The sequence below is a fragment of the Leucoraja erinacea genome, chromosome 24 (assembly GCF_028641065.1).
Source record: "Leucoraja erinacea ecotype New England chromosome 24, Leri_hhj_1, whole genome shotgun sequence".
Lineage (NCBI taxonomy): Eukaryota > Metazoa > Chordata > Chondrichthyes > Rajiformes > Rajidae > Leucoraja > Leucoraja erinaceus.
In genome coordinates, this window is record NC_073400.1 from 30,459,471 (window position 1) to 30,486,607 (window position 27,137).

A 27,137-nucleotide genomic window follows, 5' to 3' on the forward strand; every position below is an offset into this window, starting at 1 on the left:
CTACAACTTATGAAAAGATCGTTAAAGGCTTGGACACGTTAGATGCACAAAACATGTTCCCGATGTCGGGGGAGTCCAGAACCAGGGACCACACAGTTTAAGAATAAGGAGTAAGCCATTTAGAATGGAGACGAGGAAACACTTTTTCACACAGAGAGTGGCGAGTCTGTGGAATTCTCTGCCTCAGAGGGCGGTGGAGGCCGGTTCTCTGGATACTTTCAAGAGGGAGCTAGATAGGGCTCTTAAGGATAGCGGAGTCAGGGGATATGGGGAAAAGGCAGGAACGGGGTACTGGTTGGGGATGATCAGCCATGATCACATTGAATGGCGGTGCTGGCTCGAAGGGCCGAATGGCCTACTCCTGCACCTATCGTCTATTGTCTATTGTCTATTGAACTTATGAAAAGACCTCACATTGGACAGTATAATTTCAGCAATACAGTGTGGAAACAGGCCCTTCGGCCCATCGAGTCAGCCGTTCACACCAGTCCCATGTTGTTCCACTTTCCCATCCACTCCCAACACACCAGGGGGCAATTTACAGAGGGCCAAATATGCACGACTTTGGGATGTGGAAGGAAACCGGAGCACCCGGATGAAACCCACGCGGTCACAGGAAGAACGTTCAAACTCCTCTGAGACCTAAGGAGCATAGCTTGCAGAATGGGCACGTTATGCAGTAATTCAGGATGGAAACAGGCCCTTCAGCCCAACTCCTCCATGCCAGATATCGGAACGTTGCCTATTTCCTTCGCTCCATAGATGTTGCCTCACCCGCTGAGTTTCTCCAGCATTTTTGTCTACCATCGATTTTTCCAGCATCTGCAGTTCCTTCTTAAACATGCCAACCAAGATGTTCCTTCTCAGCTAGTCTCACCTGCCTGCGTTTAGAGATACAGCGCGGAAACAGGCCCTTCGGTCCACCGAGTCTGTGCCGACCAGCGATCCCCGCACACTAACACCATCCTACACACCCCAGGGCCAATTTGACCATTCCAATTGTACCAACACAATTAACCTGCAAACCTGAGATAGACACAAACAGCTGGAGTAACTCAGCGGGACAGAGAAAGGAAATGGGTGACGTTTCGGATCGAGACCCTTCTTCAGTCTCGACCAGAAACGTCACCCATTCCTTCTCCCCAGAGATGCTGCCTGTCCCGCTGAGTTACTCCAGCTTTTTGTGTCCATCTTCGGTTTAAAGCAGCATCTGCAGTTCCTTTCTACGCATTTAACCCACAAACCACTACGTCTTTGGAGTGGGGGAGGAAACCGGAGAAAACTCACAGGGTGATCGTGCAAACTCCATACAGACAGCACCCGCAGTCAGCACCCTACTGGCTCCATTTTTCTATTTCTATGTTCACTGCTCTCACCCCAACCATGGACTGTTTACCCTCCTACCATCCGGGAGGCGCTACAGGTCTCTCCGTTGCCGAACCAGCAGGTCGAGGAACAGCTTCTTTCCGGCGGCTGTCACTCTACTCAACAACGTACCTCGGTGACTGCCCACCACACCACACCCCCCCCCCCCCCCCCCCCCCCCCCCCCCCCCCCCCCCCCCCCCCCCCCCCCCCCCCGGACACTTATGATTATTTATTCAAATCGTTGCTATGTCGCTCTTCAATGGAGATGCTAAATGCATTTCGTTGTCTCTGTACTGTACACTGACAATGACAATTAAAATTGAATCTGGATCTGAATCTGAATCTGAATCTGGTGAATGTAAACAAGGATATACATTAGGTGGTGGCGGCTTTAGTATCTGCCCTTCCACTCGGCAAAGATTCAACTCAATGCTGTAAACTAATCTGACTGTAACCTCTATGCCACAGTCCCTTCTGCCCTGGTCAAATATAGATATATTATTTTTATAACTGGCCTGCGATGATGGTCCCTACAAACCACACGTGATACCCAATCATGAACAAAAAGGAGGTGTCAGATGTCCTCAGGCATATTAACGTGCTATAAATCTCCTTGGCCCGATCAGATATATCCAAGGACACTGCAGGAAGACATAGAAGAAATCGCAGGAGCCCTGACAGAGATCGATGAATGAAGGCTGGAACTTCAGATGCTGGTTTACACCAGAGATAGACACAAAATGCTGGACTAACTCAGCGGGTCAAGCAGCATCTATTGAGCAAAGGAGTTCTGACCCAAAACGTCACCTATTCCTTCTCTCCAGAGATGCTGCCTGACCTGCTGAGTTACTCCAGCACTATCCAGCACATCCAGAAGTATACGTTAAATGTAGAAACATAGAAAATAGGTGCAGGAGTAGGCCATTCGGCCCTTCGAGTCAGCACCGCCATTCAATATGATCGTGGCTGATCATCCAACTCAGTATCCTGTACCTGCTTTCTCTCCTTATCCCTTGATTCCGTTAGCCCTAAGAGCTAAATCTAATTCTCTCTTGAAAACACCCAGTGAATTGGCCTCCACTGCCTTCTGTGGCAGAGAATTCCACAGATTCACAACTCTCTGGGTGAAAACATTTTTCATCATCTCAGTCCTAAGGAAAGGCATTCTTGCCATGAATGTTTCACCAGACATTCCATGTCAGGACTTTCATATGAAGAAAAACTGGATAGACTCGGCTTGTACTCGCTAGAATTTAGAAGATTGAGGGGGGATCTTATAGAAACTTACAAAATTCTTAAGGGATTGGACAGGCTAGATGCAGGAAGATTATTCCCGATGTTGGGGGAAGTCCAGGACAAGGGGTCACAGTTTAAGGATAAAGGGGAAATCCTTTAGGACCGAGATGAGAAAAACATTTTTCACACAGAGAGTGGTGAATCTCTGGAACTCTCTGCCACGGAAAGTAGTTGAGGCCAGTTCATTGGCTATATTTAAGAGGGAGTTAGATATGGCCCTTGTGGCTAAAGGGATCAGGGGGTATGGAGAGAAGGCAGGTACAGGATACTGAGTTGGATGATCAGCCATGATCATATTGAATGGCGGTGCAGTCTCGAAGGGCCGAATGGCCTCTACTCGTGCACCTATTTTCTATGTTTCTAAATGGCCTATCCCTTATTCTTAAACTGTGTGACCCCTGGTTCTGGGCTCCCCCAACACGGGGAACATTTTTCCTGCATCTAGCCTGACCAATCCTTTAAGAATTTTATATGTTGTAGGCAGGGCTCTGGTTGGGGTTGGTGTGTGGGGGGTGAGTGTAGCTGGTGGAGAGGGTGCGGTAGCAGAAACAGGCTACGTAATACTGAATCATGCTGAACCTGTGTGTGTGTGTCTTTCCTTAATGTTGTGTATCACTCACTAATTATACCGATTAAAGTTCCGGCATAACTCATCATGTCACGTTAAATACTTCAGACACGCAATCAACACGAGACCTCGTGTGAACTAATCTGTTTGTGAATTGTATGCAAATCTTTACCCTTGGCACCTCCAACAAACTCTCGGCGAGATGACTTGTGTGGACATTCGGACTGAAGTAACCCTCTCCTCTCCTGTGGCCAATCCAGGGGAAAGAGATTGGGAAAAAAATAAGTGCTGGAGTAACCCAGCGGGTCAGGCAGCATCTCTGGAGAAAAGGAATCAGTGACACCTTCATGTCGAGACCCTTCTTCAGATTCTTCAGTCTGGAGAAGGGTCTCCACCCGAAACGTCACCTGTCCATGTTCTCCAGAGGTGCTGGCTGACCCGCTGGGTTACTCCAGCACTTTGCCTCTTTTTTTTTGGTTGAAACACAGCACCTGCAGTTCCTCGTTTCCCCCTACCCCTCTCCTTCTCCCATCTCTAGTTTCCCCCTCCCTGACTCACTCTGATGAAGTGTCTCGACCCGAAACGTCACCCATTCCTTCTCTCCATAGATGCTGCCTGTCCCGCTGAGTTACTCCAGCATTTTGTGTGTTTGTGATGATGAAATATGAAGTGAACATTGTTAGTGTGCATGGGATCAGCTGATTAACGCTGACATATTGAACATTTAATGAGTTCACCTGTACCTCCGACACCAATCACTATGTCATGCTGATTTCATTACTGAAGCTGAGTCGAGCATGGAAAGGACAAGCAGCCCTGATATTTTTAATTCGGTACGAGTCCTGAAGAAGGGTCTCAACTTGTAACATAGAAACATAGAAACATAGAAATTAGGTGCAGGAGTAGAGGCCATTCGGCCCTTCGAGCCTGCACCGCCATTCAATATGATCATGGCTGATCATCCGACTCAGTAGTGCAGCAGTAGCTATGGAGCGAAGGAAATAGGCAACGTTTCGGGCCGAATCCCGAAGGGGTTCGGCCCGAAACGTTACCTATTTCCTATGCCCTAACTTTCATAGAAACATAGAAAATAGGTGCAGGAGTAGAGGCCATTCGGCCCTTCGAGCCTGCACCGCCATTCGATATGATCATGGCTGATCATCCAACTCAGTATCCCATCCCTGCCTTCTCTCCATACCCCCTGATCCCTTTAGCCACAAGGGCCACATTTAACTCCCTCTTAAATATCGCCAATGAACTGTGGCCTCAACTACCTTCTGTGGCAGAGAATTCCACAGATTCAACACTCTCTGTGTAAAAAATGATTTTCTCATCTCGGTCCTAAAAGACTTCCCTCTTATCCTTAAACTGTGACCCCTTGTTCTAGACTTCCCCAACATCGGGAATAATCTTCCTGCATCTAGCCTGTCCAACCCCTTAAGAATTTTGTAAGTTTCTATAAGATCCCCCCTCAATCTTCTAAATTCCAGCGAGTACAAGCCGAGCCTATCCAGTCTTTCTTCATATGAAAGTCCTGCCATCCCAGGAATCAGTCTGGTGAACCTTCTCTGTACTCCCTCTATGGCAAGAATGTCTTTCCTCAGATTAGGAGACCAAAACTGTACGCAATACTCCAGGTGTGGTATCACCAAGACCCTGTACAACTGCAACGTCAACTGCAACTGCAACTGTAACGTCACCCATTTCTCCAGAGACGCTGTCTGACCCGTTGAGTTACTCCGGCACTTTGTGTCAATGAGTGATAGGTGGATTTAGGTGTGGGGGGGGGTTGGATTGGCGGAGGGTGGCACAGTGACGCAGCGGTAGAGCTGCTGCCTCACAGCGCCAGAGACCCGTTTTTTTCTCTAACATGTAAATACTGATTCTATTCTATTCTGTTCTGCAGTTTGTGCACAATCCGCAGGCATTGCCACTTTCATTTCCCTGCACATCTTGTATGTGTATGTGACAAATAAACTTGACTTGATGCCTGACGCTAGTTGGCTTGGTGTACGTGTAAATTGGCCCTGGCGTGTGTAGGGTCGTGTTAGTGTGCGGGGATTGCTGGCCGGCACGGACTCGGTGGTCTGGTTTGGCTCGGCCACCAAGCACGACACCTGGAGGCTGCAGCGAATCGTCCGATCAGCAGAGAAGGTTATTTGCTGCAACCTTCCCTCCATTGATGAACTGTACACTGCAAGGGCCAGGAAGCGAGCGGGCAAGATCATCCCTGACCCCTCTCACCCTGGCCACAAATTCTTTGAATCACTTCCCTCTGGAAGGCGACTCCGGACTGTCAAAGCTGCCACAGCCAGACGCAAAAACAGTTTTTATCCACGAGTAGTTGCTCTACTCAACAGCCTGCAAAAATTTCTAAACACCTGTTTTCACTTCTTTTATTATGGGGTATTGTGTGTAGATTGATGATAAAAAAAAAAGAATTTAATCAATTTTAGAATAAGGCTGTAACGTAGCAAAATGTGGAAAAAGTGAAGGGGTCTGAATACTTTCTGAATGCACTGTATCGACCCGAAACGTCGCCTATTTCCTTCGCTCCATAGATGCTGCCGCACACGCTGAGTTTCTCCAGCATTTTTGTCTGCCTTCGATTCTCCAGCATCTGCAGCTCCTTCTTGAACATTTGATCATAAGGAAGTTACTAAGCTTCTTGCCCCCATTAGTTTGTAGTTTAGTTTAGTTACGTTTAGTTAATTTATGTTTAGTTTTTTTTTCAGTTTAGTTTAGTTTCAGTTTCTAATTAAGTCCAGGAGAGGAAGGGGTTAAGTCAAAAGGTTTCAGCAGCTTGCTTTACTGGACAAATGGACATACAAGGAACTGTTGATAAAGACATAGTCATAGTCATACAACACGGATTGAGGTATCTGGAACAAGGGTCACCAACGTCCTCACTACCAAATAAGGGACAAAAGGTCAAAATAGGGGACATTTTTCCCGACGGCAATTCGTCGACCGACTGGGCCGTGGCTGGGTGAATGATGAGTTGGCCCCGGGTGCTGGACAGCACACAAAGCCCAGCCGGCGGGGCCAGCTGAGGAGTTTTGGCCCAGGCCGCGCAACGTCGCGCGCAAAGTCCGGCGCCCCGTGCAACTCGTGAACCGATGATCAGCCGTGAGAAGGAGGGGTGGTGGTGGTGTGGGTGGTCAGCGAATGTCCAAAGGTCGGACAGCTGGCCGGGCTGCCGACCGACTGACGGGGCCACGGGCGAGCGCGCTGCTGCTGCTGCTACTCTACTCTACTCTACTCTACTCTACTCTACTCTACTCTACTCTGCTCTACTCTACTCTACTCTACTCTATTCTACGTCGGGACTGGTGAGGCGGGGGCTGGACGCGGCGCTCCGACCCCACAGTCCCCTTGACCCGAGTAGTAGCGGTCAAATACGGGACAAGGGCGGTCCCGTACGGGACAAACTAATTTAGCCCAATATACGGGATGTCCCGGCTAATACAGGACAGTTGGCAACCCTAACTGGAACTCACTAGCGATGGTGGTGGTGGAGGCAGATACGATAGTGGTGTTTAAGAGGCTTTTGGATAGGCACATGGATATGCAGCGTTCTAGTGGGATCGAGGTTTTGTGCAGGTAGATAAGAGATGGTCTTGGCATCGAGTTCGGCATAGACATTGTGGGCCGAAGGGCCTTTCTTGCGCTGTCCTGTTCTATGTTCTATAGCAGGGCAAGGGAAAAGACTTGTACACTGTGTGCTGATGAGGGACACTCGCCTCTGATGAAGGAGATGATAAATATGTCTTTGCACTTTAATTATGTATTAAGTCATGTATTTAGCTGGAACCATCCCACACCATATAAACTTAAATGTAACCGCAAGAAAGACGCCTCACTATGACTCAACTGTCTCAAAACACTCATACAGCTCCCAAAATAGGACTGTTGCTTTCAAAACATCTCATGTTCATAAGTCATAGCAACAGAAATAGGCCATTCCTCCCATCGAGTCTTCTCCGCCATTCAATCACGGCTGATCTATCTCTTCCCCCCTTACCCCATTCTCCTGCCTTCTCCCCATAACCTCTGACACCCGTACTAATCACAAATCTATCCATCTCTGCCTTAAATACTGTAGATCCACTGACTTGGCTTCCACAGCCTTCTATGGCAAAGAATTCCACAGATTCACTGCCCTCTGACTTAAGAAATTCCTTCTCACCTCCTTTAATTTTGAGGCTGTGCCCTCTGGTCCTAGACTCTCCCACTGGTGGATACATCTTCTCCACATCCACTCCATCCAAGCCTTTCACTATTCTGTACGTTTCAATGAGGTCACCCTCATGCTTCGAAACTCCAGCGAGTACAGGCCAAGTGCCGACAAACGCTCACCATATGATAACCCACTCATTCCTGGGATCATTCTCGTAAACCTCCTCTGGACCTTCTCCAGAGCCGGCACATCCTTCCTCAGACACGGTGCTCAAAACTGCTCGCAATATTCCACATGGCAAGTCCTTTCATTCCCCAATATTCCATAATAATGATCATTCCAATGTATAAATATTGTTGCATTGAGTCTCGAGTGGCCGATGAGCTGCTTCTCTTTATCCTGCCTCTCCCCTCTTATCCAGCTTTCCTCTCCCCCTCCCTCCTCCTACAATCAATCTGAAGAAGGGTCTTGACCCAAAACGTCACCCATTCCTTTAATCCAGAAATGGCCCCATAGCAGGAGCGTCCACCTCGTGGGTGGGGCTGGAAACTGGAAGTATCCCCAGCTCATTCTGCCACCTCCATCATCTACAGCGACAAGTGATGGCTCCCACTGATTGTTGCTGGAAGCTGGCGTCCTTCTCAGGACCGACGATGACTGCGATGCCAACATTTGTAACATGGAAGATGGACATGAGAGAAGAACAATCCGGAAATGCTGCCTGTCCTGCTGAGTTACTCCAGCGTTTTGTATCTTTCTCCAGAGATGCTGCCTGACCTGCTGAGTCACTTTTGTCTCCTGCAGGTCCTTGTTTCGACTAAGGTCAGTTTGGGAATGGGAAGGGGAGTTACAATGGTTCACAGCCTGGAGATCCAGCAGGCCTTGGCGGACCAGTTAGTTGGAGGATTCTGCTCCCATCTAGAAAGTTCCCTTTCCCCTGACTCTCAGCCTGAAAGAAGGGTCTCGACTCGAACATCAGCTGTTCCTTTTCTCCAGAGATGCTGCCTGACCCGCTGAGTTACTTCAGTCCTATGTGCCTGTAATCCTGTTCACAGCCTCTTGAGGTTTATTCTGAACCCTCCCCACATTTAAATACCAAAAACCCTCCCCCAACTTGACTAGTACGGGTGTCAGGGTTTATGGGGAGAAGGCAAGAGAATGGGGTTAAGAGGGAAAGTTAGATTCAGAGACAGTTTCTTCCCAGCTGTTATCAGGCAACTGAATCATCCTACCACAACTAGAGAGCGGTGCTGAACACCTATCCATCGCTTTGGTGACCCCTCGGACTATCCTTGATCGGACTTTACTGGCTTTACCTTGCGCTGAACATCATTCACTTATCACTGTAAATTGATCGATTGTAATCATGTATTGTCAATAGACAATAGACAATAGGTGCAGGAGTAGGCCATTCGGCCCTTCGAGTCAGCACCGCCATTCAATGTAATCAGTACCCCGTTCCTGCCTTCTCCCCATATCCCCTGACTCCGCTATTTTTAAGAGCCCTATCTAGCTCTCTCTTGAAAGCATCCAGAGAACCTGCCTCCACCGCCCTCTGAGGCAGAGAATTCCACAGACTCACCACTCTCTGTGAGAAAAAATGTTTCCTCGTCTCCGTTCTAAATGGCTTACCCCTTATTCTTAAACTGTGTGTGGGCCCCTGGTTCTGGACTCCCCCAACATCGGGAACATGTTTCCTGCCTCTAGCGTGTCCAAGCCCTGAACAATCTTGTCTTTCCGCTGACTGGTTGGCACGCAACAAAAGCTTTTCACTGTACCTCGGTACATGTGACAATAAACCAAACTGAACTACTCAACTGATTAAATGGCGGGGTAGTCTCGATGGGCCAAATGGCCTAATTCTGCTACTAGCGTCTTCCTTCTGTTCATTTGTTACAACCCTGTGAATTGGCCGATTTGAAAACTGTCATTCATGAGACGTGTTTGAGAAAGAACTGCAGATGCTGGAAAAATCGAAGGTAGACAAAAATGCTGGAGAAACTCAGCGGGTGAGGCAGCATCTATGGAGCGAAGGAATAGGTGACGTTTCGGGTCGAGACCCTTAAGGGTGAGGCAGCATCTATGGAGCGAAGGAATAGGTGACGTTTCGGGTCGAGACCCTTCCGGGTCTCGACCCGAAACATCACCTATTCCTTCGCTCCATAGATGCTGCCTCACCCGCTGAGTTTCTCCAGCATTTTTGTCTATCCTCGATTTTTCCAGCATCTGCAGTTCGTAAAGAATTAAGGGTAGACCATTTAGATCGGTCTCGAAAGAAGGCCACAAATGTCACATGAGGAGTTTGACCTTTAACACAGAAGAAATATTTCAAGAGCTCTACAAACAAACAAATTAGAAACTTACTACCATTCTGGAAGTATGATGAATTAGTTTTAAACCCTGGCCTTGCTGGAGCCACAGTTATTATTTTAAGTATTAACTTGACAATACCTCGAAGGGTTACAAGTGGCCGAGGAGAAAGTCAGACACACTCTCCACCCTGTTGTGTTTTATAGTAACCTCTTGGCTATTTAACGTCTAAGTGGGCTTTCTTGTATGAGGCCTCTTTAAAATAAACATGTCGTGAAATGAAACTCCTCGTTTAGTTTAGTTTAGAGATACAGTGCGGCAACAGGCCCTTCGGCCCACCGGGTCCGTGCCGACCAGCGATCCCCGTGCTTTAATATTACCCTACACACACCAGGGACAATTTTACACGTGTACCCAGGCCAATTGACATACAAACCCGCACATCTTTGGAGTTTGGGAGGAAGCTGAAGATCTCGGAGAAAACCCACGCGGGTCACGGGGAGAACGTGCAAACTCCGTACAGACAGCACCCGCTGCGTCACCGTGATGCCCCAGTTCTTCATTCTTCATTCATTCTTCAGTACATGCTGGGTTAGAATTTTTTTTTAACCATTTTTTAAAAACCTGTGGGTAAATGTGTACGTTAGAAACAGCGTCAACTCCCACCGGATTAATCGTGAACCAGCCTTACCCCGGACATTCCCTCTTCACCAAGGAACTGGTAGGGCCACAAATACGGCATGGCGGCACAGCGGTAGAGTTGCTGCCTCACAGCGCCGGAGACCCGGGTTCGATCCTGACTACGGGCGCTGTATGTACAGAGTTTGTACGTTCTCCCCGTGACCTGCGTGGGTTTTTCTCCGAGATCTTCGGTTTCCTCCCACGCTCCAAAGACGTGCCGGTTTGTAGGTTAATTGGCTTTGGTATAAGTGTAAATAGTGTGTGCAGGATAGTGTTAGTGTGCGGGGATCACTGGTCGGTACGGACTCGGTGGGCCGTTGGGCCTGTTTACCACGCTACGCCTCTAAAGTAAACTGAAACTGCAGATGCTGGTTTCCAAACAAGACAAAAGAATGCAATACTTGCTAAACACAGTGAAGCCAAGATCCCAAGGGAACGGGATGGAAAAAAATCCCTCAGTGGAGGGGATAGATTTAAGGTGAAAGAGGCAAAGTTTAAAGGAGTGTTTTTTTACCCAGTGGCTGCCGATGGTGGAGGCAGATACGATAGTGGCGTTTAAGAGACATTTGCACAGGCACTAGGATACACAGGGAATGGAAAACCATGCATTATGTGCAGGCAGATAAGAGTTGGTCTTGGCATCATGTACGGCACTGACATTGTGGGCCAAAGGGCCTGTTCCGGAGCTGTGCGGTGCAGAAAGGAACTGCAGATGCCGATTTTACCCGGATAGACACAAAGTGCTGGAGTAACTCAGCGGGTCAGGCAGCATCAGGAGAAAAAGGACAGGTGACGTTTGGGGTCGGGAAGGGTTGGGTCCGACACTTAGATGGGGCCATGTTGGTTGGCAGGGGCAAGTTGGAGCGGCCTGCTTCCACGCTGTATGACTCTATGATGTGAAGATGTGCCGTGACCCGTTTGCACAGCCCATGCTTGGATTACTTTGGTGCTCGGGTCATTCTAGGAATTTCCGCTCTAAAATTGCCACGACAAAGCGAAAATGTCCCAGCTCAGCACAAAGTACCCAGGGAGAATAACCGCACGTTAGCAAGTAACCTGGTCAATGGCCGACTCCAGGGTCCAGAGGTCACCTCGCAAATGGTTACTGGCTCAGCACTCAATGAAGCAATGGGTGGGTTGCAATCTGGGGCTAGGTATCAATGCAATTTAGAAGGATGAGAGGGGATCTAATAGAAACATGTAAAATTCTTAAGACAATGAGCTAGACAGGGCTCTTAAAAATAGCGCAGTCAGGGGATATGGGGAGAAGGCAGGAACGGGGTACTGATTGGGGATGATCAGCCATGATCACATTGAATGGTGGTGCTGGCTCGAAGGGCCGACAGGCCTACTCCTGCACCTATTGTCTATTGTCTATTGAATGGACAGGCAATAGTATGAACGTGTCGCCACGTATAGGACAACGGTAGTTTCATACTCTTTTTCAAACACTTTTTCATAATCTCCTAAACTCGCAAATTAGGTATCCGCAGTGGGACAGGCCCTTAAGGGAAGTGAAGTTGATTAGTTTGGGTGACCGGGGCTATAAGATCAGAAGTTCATGTGATCGGAGCAGAATTAGGCCATTCGGCCCATCACGTCTACTCCGCCATTCAATCGTGGCTGATTCGATCTTTCCCTCTCAACTCCATTCTCCTGCCTTCTCCCCGTAACCTTTGAAGTACCAATCGATCGCTGCTTTAAAAATATCCATTGAGTTGGCCTCAACAACCGACTGTGGCAATGAATTCCACAGATTCACCACCCTCTGACTAAAGATATTCCTCCTCATCTCATGAGTTCAAAAGTAATAGGAGCAGAATCAGGCCATTCGGCCCATTGAGTCAAATCTACCATTCCATCATGGCTGATCTGTCTTTCCTTCTTCATTAATTCCACAGACTCACCGCCCTCTGGAAAATAAATGACTCTTTCTTTGATGTTGCAGGTCACCAGAATACGGGATTATACTGAGTTCGGCCCATCCCCCCCTCCGCCCAATCGTGGCCCCCCCCCCCCCCCCCCCCCCCCCCCCCCCCCCCCCCCCTTGGCCCCCCCCCCCCCACCACAATCCCCCCCAGGTCTCGGAACAGAATCAGGCCATTCGGCCCATCCCGTCCCATTGAGTAGAAGGGTCTCAACCAGAAACGTCACCTATCCACGTTCTCCAGAGATGCTGCCTGACCCACTGAGTTACTCCAGCACTTTGTGTCATTCTCTGTAAATCAGCATTTGTGGTTCCTGGTATCTCCTAATAAACAGGTACTATTTCATCAGGCTTATATCAAATGTACCGTGGACAATAGTGCCACCATCTGGTAACAAAATTGTATTAAAAATATATCTTTTTTGTCTTGTTTTGTTTAGTATTTTTTTTTAGTTTAGTGATACAGCGCGGAAACAGGCCCCTCAGCCCACCGAGTCCACACCGACCAGCGACCCCCGCACCTAATACTACCCTACACACACTAGGGACAATTTTACACTCAAACCAAGCCAATTAACATACAAACCTGCACGTCTTTGGAGTGTGGGAGGAAACCGAAGATCTCGGCGAAAACCCACGCAGGTCACGGGGCGAACGTACAAACTCCGTACAGACAGCGCCCGTAGTCAGGATCGAACCCGGGTCTCCGGCGCTGCGAGGCAGCAAATCTGCCGCTGCGCCACCCTTAGTTTTTGTTTAGTGTTTGGAGATACAGCATGGAATCAGGCCCTTTGCCGACCAACATGCCCCATCTACACTCATCCCACCTGCCCGTTGGCCCATATCCCTCAAAACCTGCCCTGTCCATGCACCTGTCCAAATGTCTCTTCGATGTTCTCACCTTCTCCATCATGGTCTGGTTTGGCTCAGCCACCAAGCACGACATCCGGAGGCTGCAGCGAATTGTCCGATCAGCTGAGAAGATTATTGGCTGCAAACTCTCCCCCCCCCCCCCCCCCCCCCCCCCCCCCCCCCCCCCCCCCCCCCCCCCCCCCCCCCCCCCCCCCCCCCCCCCCCATTGACGAACTGTACACGGCAAGGGCCAGGAAGCGAGCGGGCAAGATCATCTCTGACCCCTCTCACCCTCGCCACAAACTCTTTGAATCACTTTCCTCTGGAAGGCGACTCCGGACTGTCAAAGCTGCCACAGCCAGACATAAAAACAGTTTTTATCCACGAGTAGTTGCTCTACTCCACAGCCAAAAATCTGTAGCCTCCCTTTGATCTGGTATTTTACGTAATTCACATGTTTAATCGATAATGCTTTATTATTAATGTTTAAAGTTTTATGTGTCATTCCTAACTGTCACTGTATGTCATGTTGACACTCGCGGGCAGAGCACCAAGGCAAATTCCTTGTATGTGAATACTTGGCCAATAAACTTATTCATTCATTCATTGTAGCACCTGCCTCAACTACCTCCTCTGGTGAGTATCAATCCGAGACATCGCCCACATCCTCGCCTCTCCCGCTGGGTTTAGTTTAGTTTAGTTCAGAGATACATGGGAACAGGCCCTTCAGCCCACCATGTCCGTGCCGACCAGCGATCCCCGCAGACTAACACACACTACACACACTAGGGACAATTTACAATTTTTACCAAAGCCAATTAAATGTTATGACAGTCCCTGCCTCAACTACCTCCTCCGGCAGCTCGTTCCATGCACCCACCACCCTTTATGTAAAAAGGTTACCCCTCAGGTTCCTATTAAATCATTCTCCCTCACATTAAACCTACTGTGTGCCCTCTGGTTCTCGATTCCCCAACTCTGGGCAGGAGACTGTACATTTACCCAATCTATTCCTCTCATGATCTTTTACACCTCTATAAGATCACCCCTCATCCTCCTGCGCTCCAAGGTATAAAGTCCTGGCCTACTCAATCTCTCCCTATAGCTCAGGCCCTCGAGTTCTGGCAACATCCTCATATAACCATATAACCATATAACAATTACAGCACGGAAACAGGCCATCTCGGCCCTACAAGTCCGTGCCGAACAACTTTTTTTCCCCTTAGTCCCACCTGCCTGCACTCATACCATAACCCTCCATTCCCTTCTCATCCATATGCCTATCCAATTTATTTTTAAATGATACCAATGAACCTGCCTCCACCACTTCCACTGGAAGCTCATTCCACACCGCTACCACTCTCTGAGTAAAGAAGTTCCCCCTCATATTACCCCTAAACTTCTGTCCCTTAATTCTGAAGTCATGTCCTCTTGTTTGAATCTTCCCTATTCTCAAAGGGGAAAGCTTGTCCATATCCTGGCAACATCTCTGCACCCTTTCCAGCTTGACATATTTCCTGTAACATGGTGACTAAAACTGAACACAATACTCTAAATGAGCCCCCACCAATGTCTTGTAGAGCTGTAACATGACTTCCCAACCCTTACACCCAATACTCTGACTACTGAAGGCCAATGTACCAAAAGCCTTCTTGACCGCCCTGTCTACTAAGGCTGTTGAGGGCTTGGGCACACTAGAGGCAGGAAACATGTTCCCGATGTTGGGGGAGTCCAGAACCAGGGGCCACACACAGTTTAAGAATAAGGAGTAAGCCATTTAGAACGGAGACGAGGAAACACTTTTTCTCACAGAGAGTGTTGAGTTTGTGGAATTCTCTGCCTCAGAGGGCGGTGGAGGCGGGTTCTCTGGATGCTTTCAAGAGAGAGCTAGATAGGGCTCTGAAAGATAGCGGAGTCAGGGGATATGGGGAGAAAGCAGGAACGGGGTATGGATGATCAGCCATGATCACATTGAATGGCGGTGCTGGCTCGAAGGGCCGAATGGCCTACTCCTGCACCTATTGTCTATTGACTCTTGACGGTTCTTTGTTGGTTTCCACAGCACACGTGTAACATGCTGCAGAGCCACCTCATTTACCATTGCATTTTCCCAATGAAGAACAATAACTCAAACATACTCGAACATTATTTGACAAATTCTTTATTTAGTTCAAGAGAGTCTGCAAATGTTTACACTGTACCCTAAAAAAAGATGCATTTACGCACAAAAATATCACGTGCAATATACACCATGAAATACAAAATTCTTCAAGTATAAATAAAAAAATAAATTAAGTAATGAACCCTTCATGACATTGAAGTAGTTAATATATTTGTTATGTTGTAAATAGAGTCATAGAGTGTTATAGCGTGGAAACAGGCCCTTCGGCCCGACTTGCCCACACCGGCCAACATGTCCCAGCTACACTAGTCCCACGTGCCTGCGTTTGGCCCATATCCCTCCAAACCCGTCCTTTCCATGTACCTGTCTAACTGTTTCTTAAGATTGTCTGCTCCAATGAGATTGAAACATTGGTCATTCAGACTAGAGTGTGATCGATGGTTAAAGAGTTTAGTTTAGAGATACAGCATGGAAACAGGCCCTTCGGCCCACCGAGTCTGTGCCGACCAGCGATCCCCGCACGATAACACTCCCCTGCACACTAGGGATTAACTTATAAAAAGCCTTTGGAGTGTGGGCAGGAACCGGAGCACCCGGAGAAAACCCACGCAGGTCACGGGGAGAACGTACAGGCAGCGCCCAGGTTAGGTTTGAACCGGGGTCTCTGGTGCCGTGAGGCAGCGACTCTACCCGCTGCGCCACCGAGTTTCTCGAGGGACGGGCCAGAGTATCTGTGAGGGTCACTGGGAGTTGCAGGCTTTGCCCGCGTAACACTGGCAGGTAAATCTCTCCGCCATCTCCAGTAAATCCTCCGGTGAGGCCCGGCCGGTTACCTGCAGCCGGCCGTTGGCTTTCCGACGGATCTTGAAGTGGTTGGGGTTGAGGTGCAGGTAGTCATCAGAGTCCCAGTGCCTCCTCAAGCACCGGCCCTTGCTCCCACACAGCTCCCGGCTGCACAGTCTGGTGGCCTGAGTCACGTTGAGGACATAGTGATTCAGGACATCGTCCATGTGGCTCTGCAGCATGTTACACGTGTGCTGTGGAAACCAACGAAGAACCGTCAAGAGTCAATAGACAAGAGGCAATAGACAATAGACAATAGGTGCAGGAGTAGAGGCCATTCGGCCCTTCGAGCCAGCACCGCCATTCAATGTGATCATGGCATTTGCTATGTCGCTCTTCCAGGGAGATGCTAAATGCATTTCGTTGTCTCTGTACTGTACACTGACAATGACAATTAAAATTGAATCTGAATCTGAATCTGAATCTGATCATCCCCAAACAGTACCCCGTTCCTGCCTTCTCCCCATATCCCCTGACCACTATTTTTAAGAGTGTTTTATTGTCATGTGTCCCGGATGGGACAATGAAATTCTTACTTACTGCAGCACAACAGAATATGTGAATATGTGAACATTGTATATAACGGGGAAGAGAAAAAAAGGATACATTTCTATAAATAGCAAATATAGTGTTATAATAATATAGTCTTTTGGAATTCAGAGCTCAGAGCTCATTCATTGGTGTTTAATAGCCTGAAGGCTGTGGGGAATAAGCTATTCCTGAACTTGGACGTTACAGTTTTCAAGCTCCTGTACATTCTTCCCGATGGAAATAGACAATAGACAATAGGTGCAGTAGGCCATTCGGCCCTTCGAGCCAGCACCGCCATTCAATGTGATCATGGCTGATCATCCCCAATCAGTGCCCCGTTCCTGCCTTCTCCCCATATCCCGTGACTCCGCTATTTTTAAGAACCCTATCTAGCTCTCTCTTGAAAGCATCCAGAGAACCGGCCTCCACCGCCCTCTGAGGCAGAGAATTCCCAAGCCTCACCACTCTCTGTGAGAAAAAGTGTTTCCTCGTCTCCGTTCTAAATGGCTTACCCCTTATTCTTAAACTGTGTGTGGCCCCTGGTTCTGGGCCCCCCCAACATCGGGAACATGTTTCTTCTTTGGTCTGAAGAACAGTCCTGAACCAAAACGTCGCCCATTCCTTCTCTCCAGAGATGCTGCCTCACCCACGGAGTTACTCCAGCATTTTGTGTCTATTTTTAACATTGATCAGGTTGATGTGAACTGGGGCGAGAATGAAATGGCAAACCTTACGTTATTTATCGTTGTGTTTGAGCTCTCCCAAACCACGATCCCAGCAGCTCCAAGCGCGGCGCTCTCTCCGATCGTACTGACGAGATCAGCCTGAGGAACCAACAAACAGGTGAAAGACTATCGCTAAACAATCTCACTCCACTCAAAACACACGTGGCGGACACAAAATGCTGGTGCAACATCTCTGGAGAGAAGGAATGGCAGCATCTCTGGAGAGAAGGAATGGTTGACGTTCCGGGTTGAGGCCCCTTCTTCAGACTGAGAGACACAGAGATAAGGAAGTGTAAGGTGTGAGAAGGACACATCAAAGGGGATGATGCTCAAGGTCATTGTTAGCTCGGAGAAGGTGAGTAGGAAGAATACAGAGATACATTTGAATTCATGGGGACAGTCTGTTTAAAGTTACCCCTCCGGTTCCTAGTAAATCTTTCCCCTCTCACCTTAAACCTATGTCATCTGGTTCTCAATTCCTCCTACTCTGAGCAAGAGACTCAGTGTGTCTATCTGACCTATTCCTCTCACGATTTTGTACACCTCTATAAGATCGCCCCTCATCCTCCTGCGCTCCAAGGAGTAGAGTCCCAGCCTGCTCAACCTCTCCCTGTAGCTCACACCCTCGAGTCCTGGCAACATATAACCATATAACAATTACAGCACGGAAACAGGCCATCTCGGCCCTTCTAGTCCGTGCCGAACACTTATTCTCCCCTAGTCCCATCTGCCTGCGCTCAGACCATAACCCTCCATTCCTTTCCCGTCTATATACCTATCCAATTTATTTTTAAATCTGATGAGGGAAAATCAAATCTCCAAGTTTGCTGCCTGGGGGGCCACTGCATAGGCTTCCACTGGAAGCTCCATTGGCAAAAAACGGGGGAAAGCAGATTATTATCTAAACGGTGGCCGATTGGGAAAGGGGGAGATGCAGCGAGACTCTCTGATGGTACCAGAAGTAGGCATGCAGGTGCCCCTGGCATGTTGGCTCCTAGCAAACATTTTTGTTCCCTTAAGGGTTGGTGAAATCATGTCCTCTTGTTTGAATCTTCCCTACTCTCAGTGAAGGTTCACCAGAAAGCTTATCCACGTCAACTCTCTAGAGTTTAGGAGATTGTCTTATATTACCCTCTCATCATCCGATTTCCAGGACAAGGGGTCACAAAGAAATCCTTTAAAACGAGATGAGGAGAACTTTTTTCACACAGAGAGTGGTGAATCAAGTCCCCCCTTAACCTTCTGCGTTCCAAAGAATAAAGGCCTAACTTGTTCAACCTTTCTCTGTAATTTCTTAGTTGCTGTAAAACATTTGTCCTTAATTCTCAAATCATGTCCTCTTGTTTGAATCTTCCCTACTCTCAATGGAAAGAGCTTATCCACGTCAACTCTGTCTATCCCTCTCATCATTTTAAAGACCTCTATCAAGTCCCCCCTTAACCTTCTGCGCTCCAAAGAATAAAGACCTAACTTGTTCAACCTTTCTCTGTAACTTAGTTGCTGAAACCCAGGCAACATTCTAGTAAATTTCCTCTGTACTCTTTCTACTTTGTTGACATATTTCCTAAAATCTTTGTACCCTTTTCAGTCCAACAAATACAGTCTAAGTTCCAGGGAATAAGCCAATCCCAATATATGCCCTGGGCGGCAATGTTCCACATCTCTTTGGGATGTAGCCCAGAATTCCTGAAGTACATCAAGGAAACAGAGGTCCTTCTGCCATCTGACAGGCCGGCCATAAGAAAGGTTTCCTCTGATACCAATCCCAGCGAGTCGAGCTGCCCAGGCCACAGAGTCAACCGCAACATTTTATATATATATTTGTTTTAATCCCACATCTGTCCTGCTGCAGTTGTACAGAGCCCTAGTGAGACCACACCTGGAGTATTGTGTGCAGTTCTGGTCCCCGAATTTGAGGAAGGACATTCGCGCTGTTGAGGGAGTGCAGCGTAGGTTTACAAGGTTAATTCCCGGGATGGCGGGACTGTCATATGCTGAGAGAATGGAGCGGCTGGGGCTTGTACACTCTGGAGTTTAGAAGGATGAGAGGTTATCTCATTGAAACATATAAGATTGTTAAGGGCTTGGACACGCTAGAGGCAGTAAACATGTTCCCGATGTTGGGGGAGTCAAGAACCAGGGGCCACAGTTTAAGAATAAGGGGTAAGCCATTTAGAATGGAGACGAGGAAACACTTTTTCTCACAGAGAGTTGTGAGTCTGTGGAATTCTCTGCCTCAGAGGGCGGTGGAGGCCGGTTCTTTGGCTTACCCCTTATCCTTAAACTGTGGCCCCTGGTTCTGGACTCCCCCAACATCGTGAACACGTTTCTTGCCTCTAGTGTGTCCAAACCATGAATGAATGAATGATGAATGAATAATCAGTTTATTGGCCAGGTATGTTCACATACAAGGAATTTGCCTTGGTGCTCCGCTCGCAAGTGACAACAGGACATACTGTGACATAAAAGAACTGAAGATGCTGGTTTACACCGAAGATAGACTCAAAAAGCTGGAGTAAGTCAGCGGGTCAGGCAGCATCGCTGGAGAGAAGGAATGGGTGACGTTTTTCGGGATGAGACCCTCCTCTGGCTTTTTGTGGCTATCGAGAGCCTTCAGCCTATTCAGAGGTGTCAGGGGTTATGGGGAGAAGGCAGGAGAATGGGGTTAGGAGGGAGAGATAGATCAGCCACGATTGAATGGTGGAGCAGACTTGATGGGCTGAATGGCCTAATTCTGCTCCTACCTTTTATGATATGTCTCTGCTGTTACTTGTGTTTGCTCGTTTGATGAGTGAAGGGCCTGTCCCACTTGGCCGTCATTCGCACGTGACGCAGATGGCGGGGGCGAAGATTTTGTACATCGCAAAATTCTGCGATGTCGCGAGCGGCCTATGTCATTGCGCACCATGCGTGCGTGTCATACGTGCGTGTCACGTCCCGAGCGTCGTGCGTCGTGACGCGTAAATGATGTCGCGTAATTTACCCGCAAATCACGCCCAAGTGGGACAGCCCCTTAATTCAGCAAACGAGCAAACACAAATAATAGCAGAGACACATCATAAAAGATAGGAGCAGAATTAGGCCATTCGGCCCATCAAGTCTACTCCACCATCCAATCATGGCTGAATCTCTGAATGGGCTCGCCCCTCCTTACCTCTCTGAGCTGCTCCACCCATACGCTCCTGCCCGGTCCCTCAGGTCAGCTGGTCAGCTGCTCCTGGAGGTACCGAGGTCTAGTCGGAGGCTCAGAGGGGATAGAGCCTTCTCTGTTGCTGCTCCGGCACTCTGGAACACCCTGCCGTTGCACATCAGACAGGCCCCCTCACTGTCCATCTTCAAATCCAGTGTTAAAACACATTTGTACTCCCTGGCTTTTGAACATGCCTGAGGCTTTGCTTCTGTTTTTGGTGTTTTTGATGTTTCTTTATTTTACTTGTCTTTTCCTACTATTTCTTTTGATTGTTATTTTTGGTGTGTATTAACTTTTTTGTCAATGATTAGTGATGTACAGCACTTTGTTGCAGCTATGTTTGTTTTTAAAGTGCTCTATAAATAAAATTATTATTATTATTATTATTATTATTATTATCTATCTCTCCCTCCTAGCCCCATTCTCTCACCTAGCCCCTGACACCTCTTAATAGGCTGAAGGCTCTCGATAGCCACAAAAAGCCAGAGAAGGGTCCCATCCCAAAATGTCACCCATTCCTTCTCTCCAATGTCACCCATTCCTTAACCCAACTGGTCTTGTTGCGATTACCTGAGAGAGGGATTCGTTGAAGGCATCGCGATAGACGACCCTGGTGTAGACATAAACAGGGATGGTGTGTTGCCCCCTGGAGAGTGCGGCCACTCTCATTGCCTCCTGCACCTGATGGCGCACAAAGAGTTTGGCCTTGTCTGTCGACTGGATGGCCTTGGGCAGATAGACGCTGGGGTAGAGCGCTGTGCTCTCCCGCCAGAGCCAGGCCAGCTCGTTGTTCCGTGAGACTGCCCGCTGCGGGCACCTCCCGGTGTAGGTCCGGTTCAGGCCCCTCATCCTGCCCATGTTGTTGTTGTAGCAGTTGGGGAACAGGTAGAAGCCCCAGAGTTGGCGTGGTCTCAGCTTCTTGGCCAGCTGCAGCGACTTGACCAGGAAGGTCCTCGCCGCCTCCTCGAACTCGGCCTTGGCGATGGCCGTAGCGTTCGGCCGGGTCAGCGAGAGGTCCCTCTGCTGCACCAACTCCACGGACTGGCGCTGGTAGACGGACATGCGGTGCCAGTTGCGGCTCCAGACCGGCCGCCAGCTCTCCCAGTCGATGACCGCCAGGCCCCTGGACGTGTTGGACGGGATGAGCTGGCCGATGTCCAGCCCGGCCTTCAGCAGATGCCCGGCCATATCGGCCTGCTGCGGGACCCCGCCGTTCACCTCCCGGCCGCTCGGCCCGTCGTAGTGCGGGTAGCGGCCAATCATGCCGTTGAAGAATATCCGCACGTCCTGCTGGAACGGGCTGCGGCGGGTAGTGGACACCATCGGGAACGACGCCAGGTTGAGGGCGACCCCAAACTTGCTGGCGCACAGCTCGGACGGAGCGTTCCACAGCGCGAGGAAGGGGAAACTCCGGCGTAGCGGGGCCGCGGTCTGGGGAAGGCGCAGCCCGTCAGAGGATGCCGCAACGATGCAGCAGAGGTGCCACCAAACCACCAGGCTTTTCATGCACCCACGTCCCACAAGGCCCATCCCCACAGCGACTTCACCGCCCCTACCAAAACAAAAGGAGGAAACATCATTTCTCTCGTTAGACAAACTAAATGCAGGAAAAATGTTCCCAATGTTGGGCGAGTCGAGAACCAGGGGCCACACAGTCTTAGAATAAAGGGGAGGTCAATTAAGACTGAGGGCGAGAAAAAAAAATGTCACCTAGAGAGTTGTGAATTTGTGGAATTCCCTGCCACAGAGGGCAGTGGAGGCCAAGTCACTGGAGAGAAAGTTAGATAGAGCTCTAGGGGCTAGTGGAATCAAGGGATATGGGGAGAAGGCAGGCATGGGTTATTGATAGGGGACGATCAGCCATGATCACATTGAACGGCGGTGCTGGCTCGAAGGGCCAAATGGCCTCCTCTTGCACCTATTTTCTATGTTTTCTAGACAATAGACAATAGGTGCAGGGGTAGGCCATTCGACCCTTCGAGCCAGCACCGCCATTCACTGTGATCATGGCTGATCATCCACATTCAGTACCCCGTTCCTGCCTTTGCCCCATATCCCCCTGACTCCACTATCTTTAAGAGCTCTATCTAACTCTCTCTTGAAAGATCCAGAGAATTGGCCTCCACTGCCTGCTGAGGCAGAGAATTCCACGGATCCATAACTCTCTGGGTGAAAAAGTGTTTCCTCGTCTCCGTCCTAAATGGACTACCCTTTATTCATAAACTGTGTGGCCCCTGGTTCTGGACTCCCCCAACATTGGGAACATGTTTCCTGCCTCTAGCGTGTTCAATCCCTTAATAATCTTATATGTTTCAATAAGATCTCCTCTCATCCTTCTAAGTTCCAGAGTGTACAAGCCCAGCCGCTCCATTCTGGACATATGACAGGTGGATACGTTGAAGGTCGTTGACACAGTTCACAAGTTCATCGGTTCTAGGAGCAGAAATTAGAGGCCATTCGGCCCATCAAGTCCACTCCGCCATTCAATCTTCCTCTCTCACCCCCATTCTCCTGACTTCCTGACAGATTGTTGATCAGTGCGGGTGTCAGGGGTTATGGGGAGAAGGCAGGAGAATGGGGTTGAGAGGGAAAGATAGGTCAGCCATGATCGAATGGCGGAGTAGACTGGATCGAACCTGGGACACGGGTCTCTGGCGCTGTAAGGCAGCAACTCTACCGCTGCGCCACCGTGCTGCTTTCATGAGAGCGTGGCCAGGGTCTCTGATGATGCTGGCTGCCTTTTTGAGGCAGCGACTCCAGTAGATCCCTTCGATGGTGAGGTGGACTGTATTTTTTAATATAAAGACGCAGTCCTTTTCTTTTAAAAGTGCCAAGACAGCACAATCATTTACCATTCAGCTCCTAAATCCAGTTCAATTCATCCAACAATGGTCCATTTTTCAAACTAGCTGCTTTCAAATTACGACCAATGTGAACTAACTTAGTCAAATTTTAAAATAACTCCAGGTAATATATAGAAAATTATAAAAGATAGGAGCAGAATTAGGCCATTCGGCCCATCAAGTCTACTCAATATAGAAAATTATATTGAGTCTCAGAATGCCGGAGTAACTCAGCGGGACAGGCAGCATCTCTGGAGAGAAGGAATAGGCAACGTTTCGGTTCGAGACCCTTCTTCAGACTCATGTCAGGGGTTTGAGTGAGATACAGAGATAAGGAAATGTAAGGTGTGAAAATAGGTCAAAGGGGATGATGATCAAGGAAGATGTAGACTAGATCGGTGTTGGCTGGGAGAAGTTGACAACAAAGCAAACAGAGATAAAATGTAGTCGGAGACAGTCAGACTGGTGGGAGAACTGGGAAAGGGGAGGGATGGAGAGAGAGGGAAAGCAAGGACTTGAACTTGAACTTGGACTGCTGGGGTGTAAACTGCCCAAGCGAAATATGAGGTGCTGTTCCTCCAATTTGCACTGGGCCTCACTCTGACAGGGGAGGAGGTCCAGGACAGAAAGGTCAGTGTGGGAATGGGATGGGGAGTAAATTGTTTCCTACCTCAACAGCAGATTAAAACTACGACTCTACAAATTCAAGAGCTGAAATAAATAATGATCGGAACAAAGGCATGTAGATTTTTATCTTAATGGAGCGAGAACAGACCAGTTTACTGTAATGTAAACCGAAGATAGACACAAAATGCTGGAGTAACTCAGCGGGACAGGCAGCATTTCTGGAGAGAGGGAATGGGTGATGTTTCAGGTCAAGTCTGAAGAAGGGTCTCGACCCAAAACGTCACCCATTCCTTCTCTCCAGAGATGCCGCCTGTCCCGCTGAGTTACTCCAGCTTTTTGTGGCTGTCTCCAGTTTACTGTAAATCTGACCAGTGTCATTAATTTCTCTCAGAGATTGAGACGGATTAATATCTGTTTCATCAACAAATAGTTGTATTGCGTAAAAGGGACTATTGGGCCCTTCGCATCCATGCTAGCTCTTTGGAAGAGCTTTTTTGAGCGTGATGTCATTCACATTATATATCACATTAACCTCATTCATATTATAACTGTATCATTTAGTTATTTACAATATAATGTAGTAATTATTTATCCTGTAGCTATTTTTTAAAGTGGACTTTCTCAGAGGGCGGTGGAGGCAGGTTCTCTGGATGCTTTCAAGAGAGAGCTAGATAGGGCTCTTAAAAATAGTGGAGTCAGGGGATATGGGGAGAAGGCAGGAATGGGGTACTGATTGGGGATGATCAGCCATGATCACATTGAATGGCGGTGCTGGCTCGAAGGGCTGAATGGCCAACTCCTGCACCTATTGTCTATTGTCTATTGCAGTATTTCTTTTTGTTTAGTAAATGGCAAGACATATTTTCTAACTGCAATAAGTTTTACTAGACTTTATCTTGCACTAAACATTATTCTTTTGATCATGTATCTGTACACAGTGAACGGCTCGATTGTAATCATGTGTAGCCTTTCCGCTGACTGGTTAGCCCACAACAAAAGTGTGTCACGGTGGCTCAGCAGTGTAATTGCTGCCTCACAGCACCAGAGACCGGGGTTCGATCCTGACTACGGGTGCTGTCTGTAGGGAGTTTGTACGTTCTCCCCGTGACTTGCAAGGGTTTTCTCCGGATGCTCCTGTTTCCTCCCACACTCCAAAGACGTACAGGTTTGTAGGTTAAATTACTTTGGTAAAAATGATAAATTGTCCCTAGTGTTAATGTGCAGGGACCGCTGGTCGGCACGGACACGGTGGGCCGAAGGGCCTGTTTCCACGTTCTATCCCTAAGCTAAACAAAACTAAAAGCTTTTCACAGTATCTTGGTAAACATGACACTAAACTAAATATCTTTCTAGGTACATGTGACAATAATAAACATAAGCGGAAACCATCATCTAAACATAGAAACGTAGAAAAATAGGTGCAGGAGTCCATTCGGCCCTTCGAGCCCGTACCACCATTCAATATGATCATGGCCGATCATCTAAAACCAGTACCCCGTTCCTGCTTCTTTCCCATATCCCTTGATCCCTTTAGCTCTAAGAGGTAAATCTAACTCTCTCTTGAACATATCCAGTGAACTGGCCTCCACTGTCATCTGTGGCAGAGAATTCCACAAATTCACAAATCTCTGGGTGAAAAAGTTTTTCCTCATCTCAGTCTTAAATGGCCTATCCCTTATTCTTAAACTGCGTGACCCCTGGTTCTGGACCCCCCCCCCTAACATCGGGAACATTTTCCCTGCATCGACCCACGATCACATTGAACGGAGGTGCTGGTTCGAAGGGCTGAATGGCTACTCCTACACCGATTGTGTATGGTCTAATCCTTTGAGAATATCACACGTTTCCATAAGATCCTTCTATAAGATAAACATGACATTTACCTTGCAGTTGTCACTTCATTGGGAGTTCTCTTCCACATCCTCCTGTTGACCTGTTCCAGGTTGCTCTGAGCAGCAGCCTGCTGTACCATCCTTATATAACACACGACCTGAGTCAGCCCTGGTTGGGAATCCAGTGACTTCATAAGACGAGTGTGAAATTTGCCAACTTGACGTGTGTGTGTGGTATGAATGTAAACCTGCTACGCATTAGTGCCATTTGGCTGCCGTTGTCTAGAAAGATCAAGTTTCTAAAATTACACCATCTCACCCCTTGTTTTTCTTCAGGGGATGTTTGCAAAATGTTTTCATGACGTTTTGTTGACGAGTTTCATTTCACAAGTTTGCGCAGCTGGGAAAAGTTCATTGAGTTGGTGGCCGATGTTTCATTGGAATTTCTTTTTCTGGATCACACAACATTCCAATAAATATCGTTCTAGTGGTTTGGAAGCAAGTGTGCGATCATAAGAAGAAAAATCTTTCAACATCAGGGGGAAAAAAAAAGAATTTATTGTGGTCAATGTCAGCCTCCCAAGTTGTAGCAACCTTTGTTCGATATCTTGAAATTGGATTTAAATAGAGTGTAAACTAATGCTAGATACTGTTATAATTAAAAACTTCAAGTTGGGAAGGCCGATTCTTAAAGTCAGAATGGCTGCTCTTCTTTCCCATGTTCCTTTGAGCTTGTGAAATCACTCTATACGTTTCTATTAAATGCCAAATGGTACCTTGACAAAATAATATACTTCTCCTAGATAGTCTCTCTGAGAATCAGAACTTAATTTGTCATTGATCACCAACTGGCTTTGCCTGTGCATAGATATTTATAATTCAGATTACGTTAGACCGTGGCACAGCGGGTAGTGCTGCTGCCTCACAGCGCTGGAGACCAGGGTTCGATCCTGTGTGTGTGTGTGTGTGTGTGTGTGTGTGTGTGTGTGTGTGTTGTGTGTGTGTGTGTGTGTGTGTGTGTGTGTGTGTGTGTGTGTGTGTGTGTGTGTGTGTGTGTGTGTGTGTGTGTGTGTGTGTGTGTGTGTGTAGTTTGCACGTTCCCTCACGTGGGTTTACTCCGGGTGCTCCGGTTTCCTGCCACATCCCAATGACGTGCGGGTCAGCGCAGACTCAGTGGGCTGAAGGGCCCGTTTCCATGCTGTATCTCTAAACTAAACTAAACTAAGCTAAACTAAACTAAACT

The 27,137-nt window shown here is 48.2% G+C and overlaps 1 protein-coding gene across 1 annotated transcript; it reads right to left on the bottom strand.

Moving 5' to 3' along the window:
- Positions 1–13,607: 13,607 nt before the first annotated feature.
- LOC129708906 (hyaluronidase PH-20-like) lies at positions 13,608–26,610 on the bottom strand. Its single transcript, XM_055654960.1, has 4 exons — positions 25,946–26,610; positions 21,163–22,144; positions 17,412–17,501; positions 13,608–16,340 (listed from the first exon to the last, which is right to left on the bottom strand). Exons 1-4 carry the CDS (start codon positions 26,086–26,088, stop codon positions 16,044–16,046), a joined length of 1,512 nt encoding a protein of 503 aa, XP_055510935.1. The 5' UTR covers positions 26,089–26,610; the 3' UTR covers positions 13,608–16,043.
- Positions 26,611–27,137: the final 527 nt, after the last annotated feature.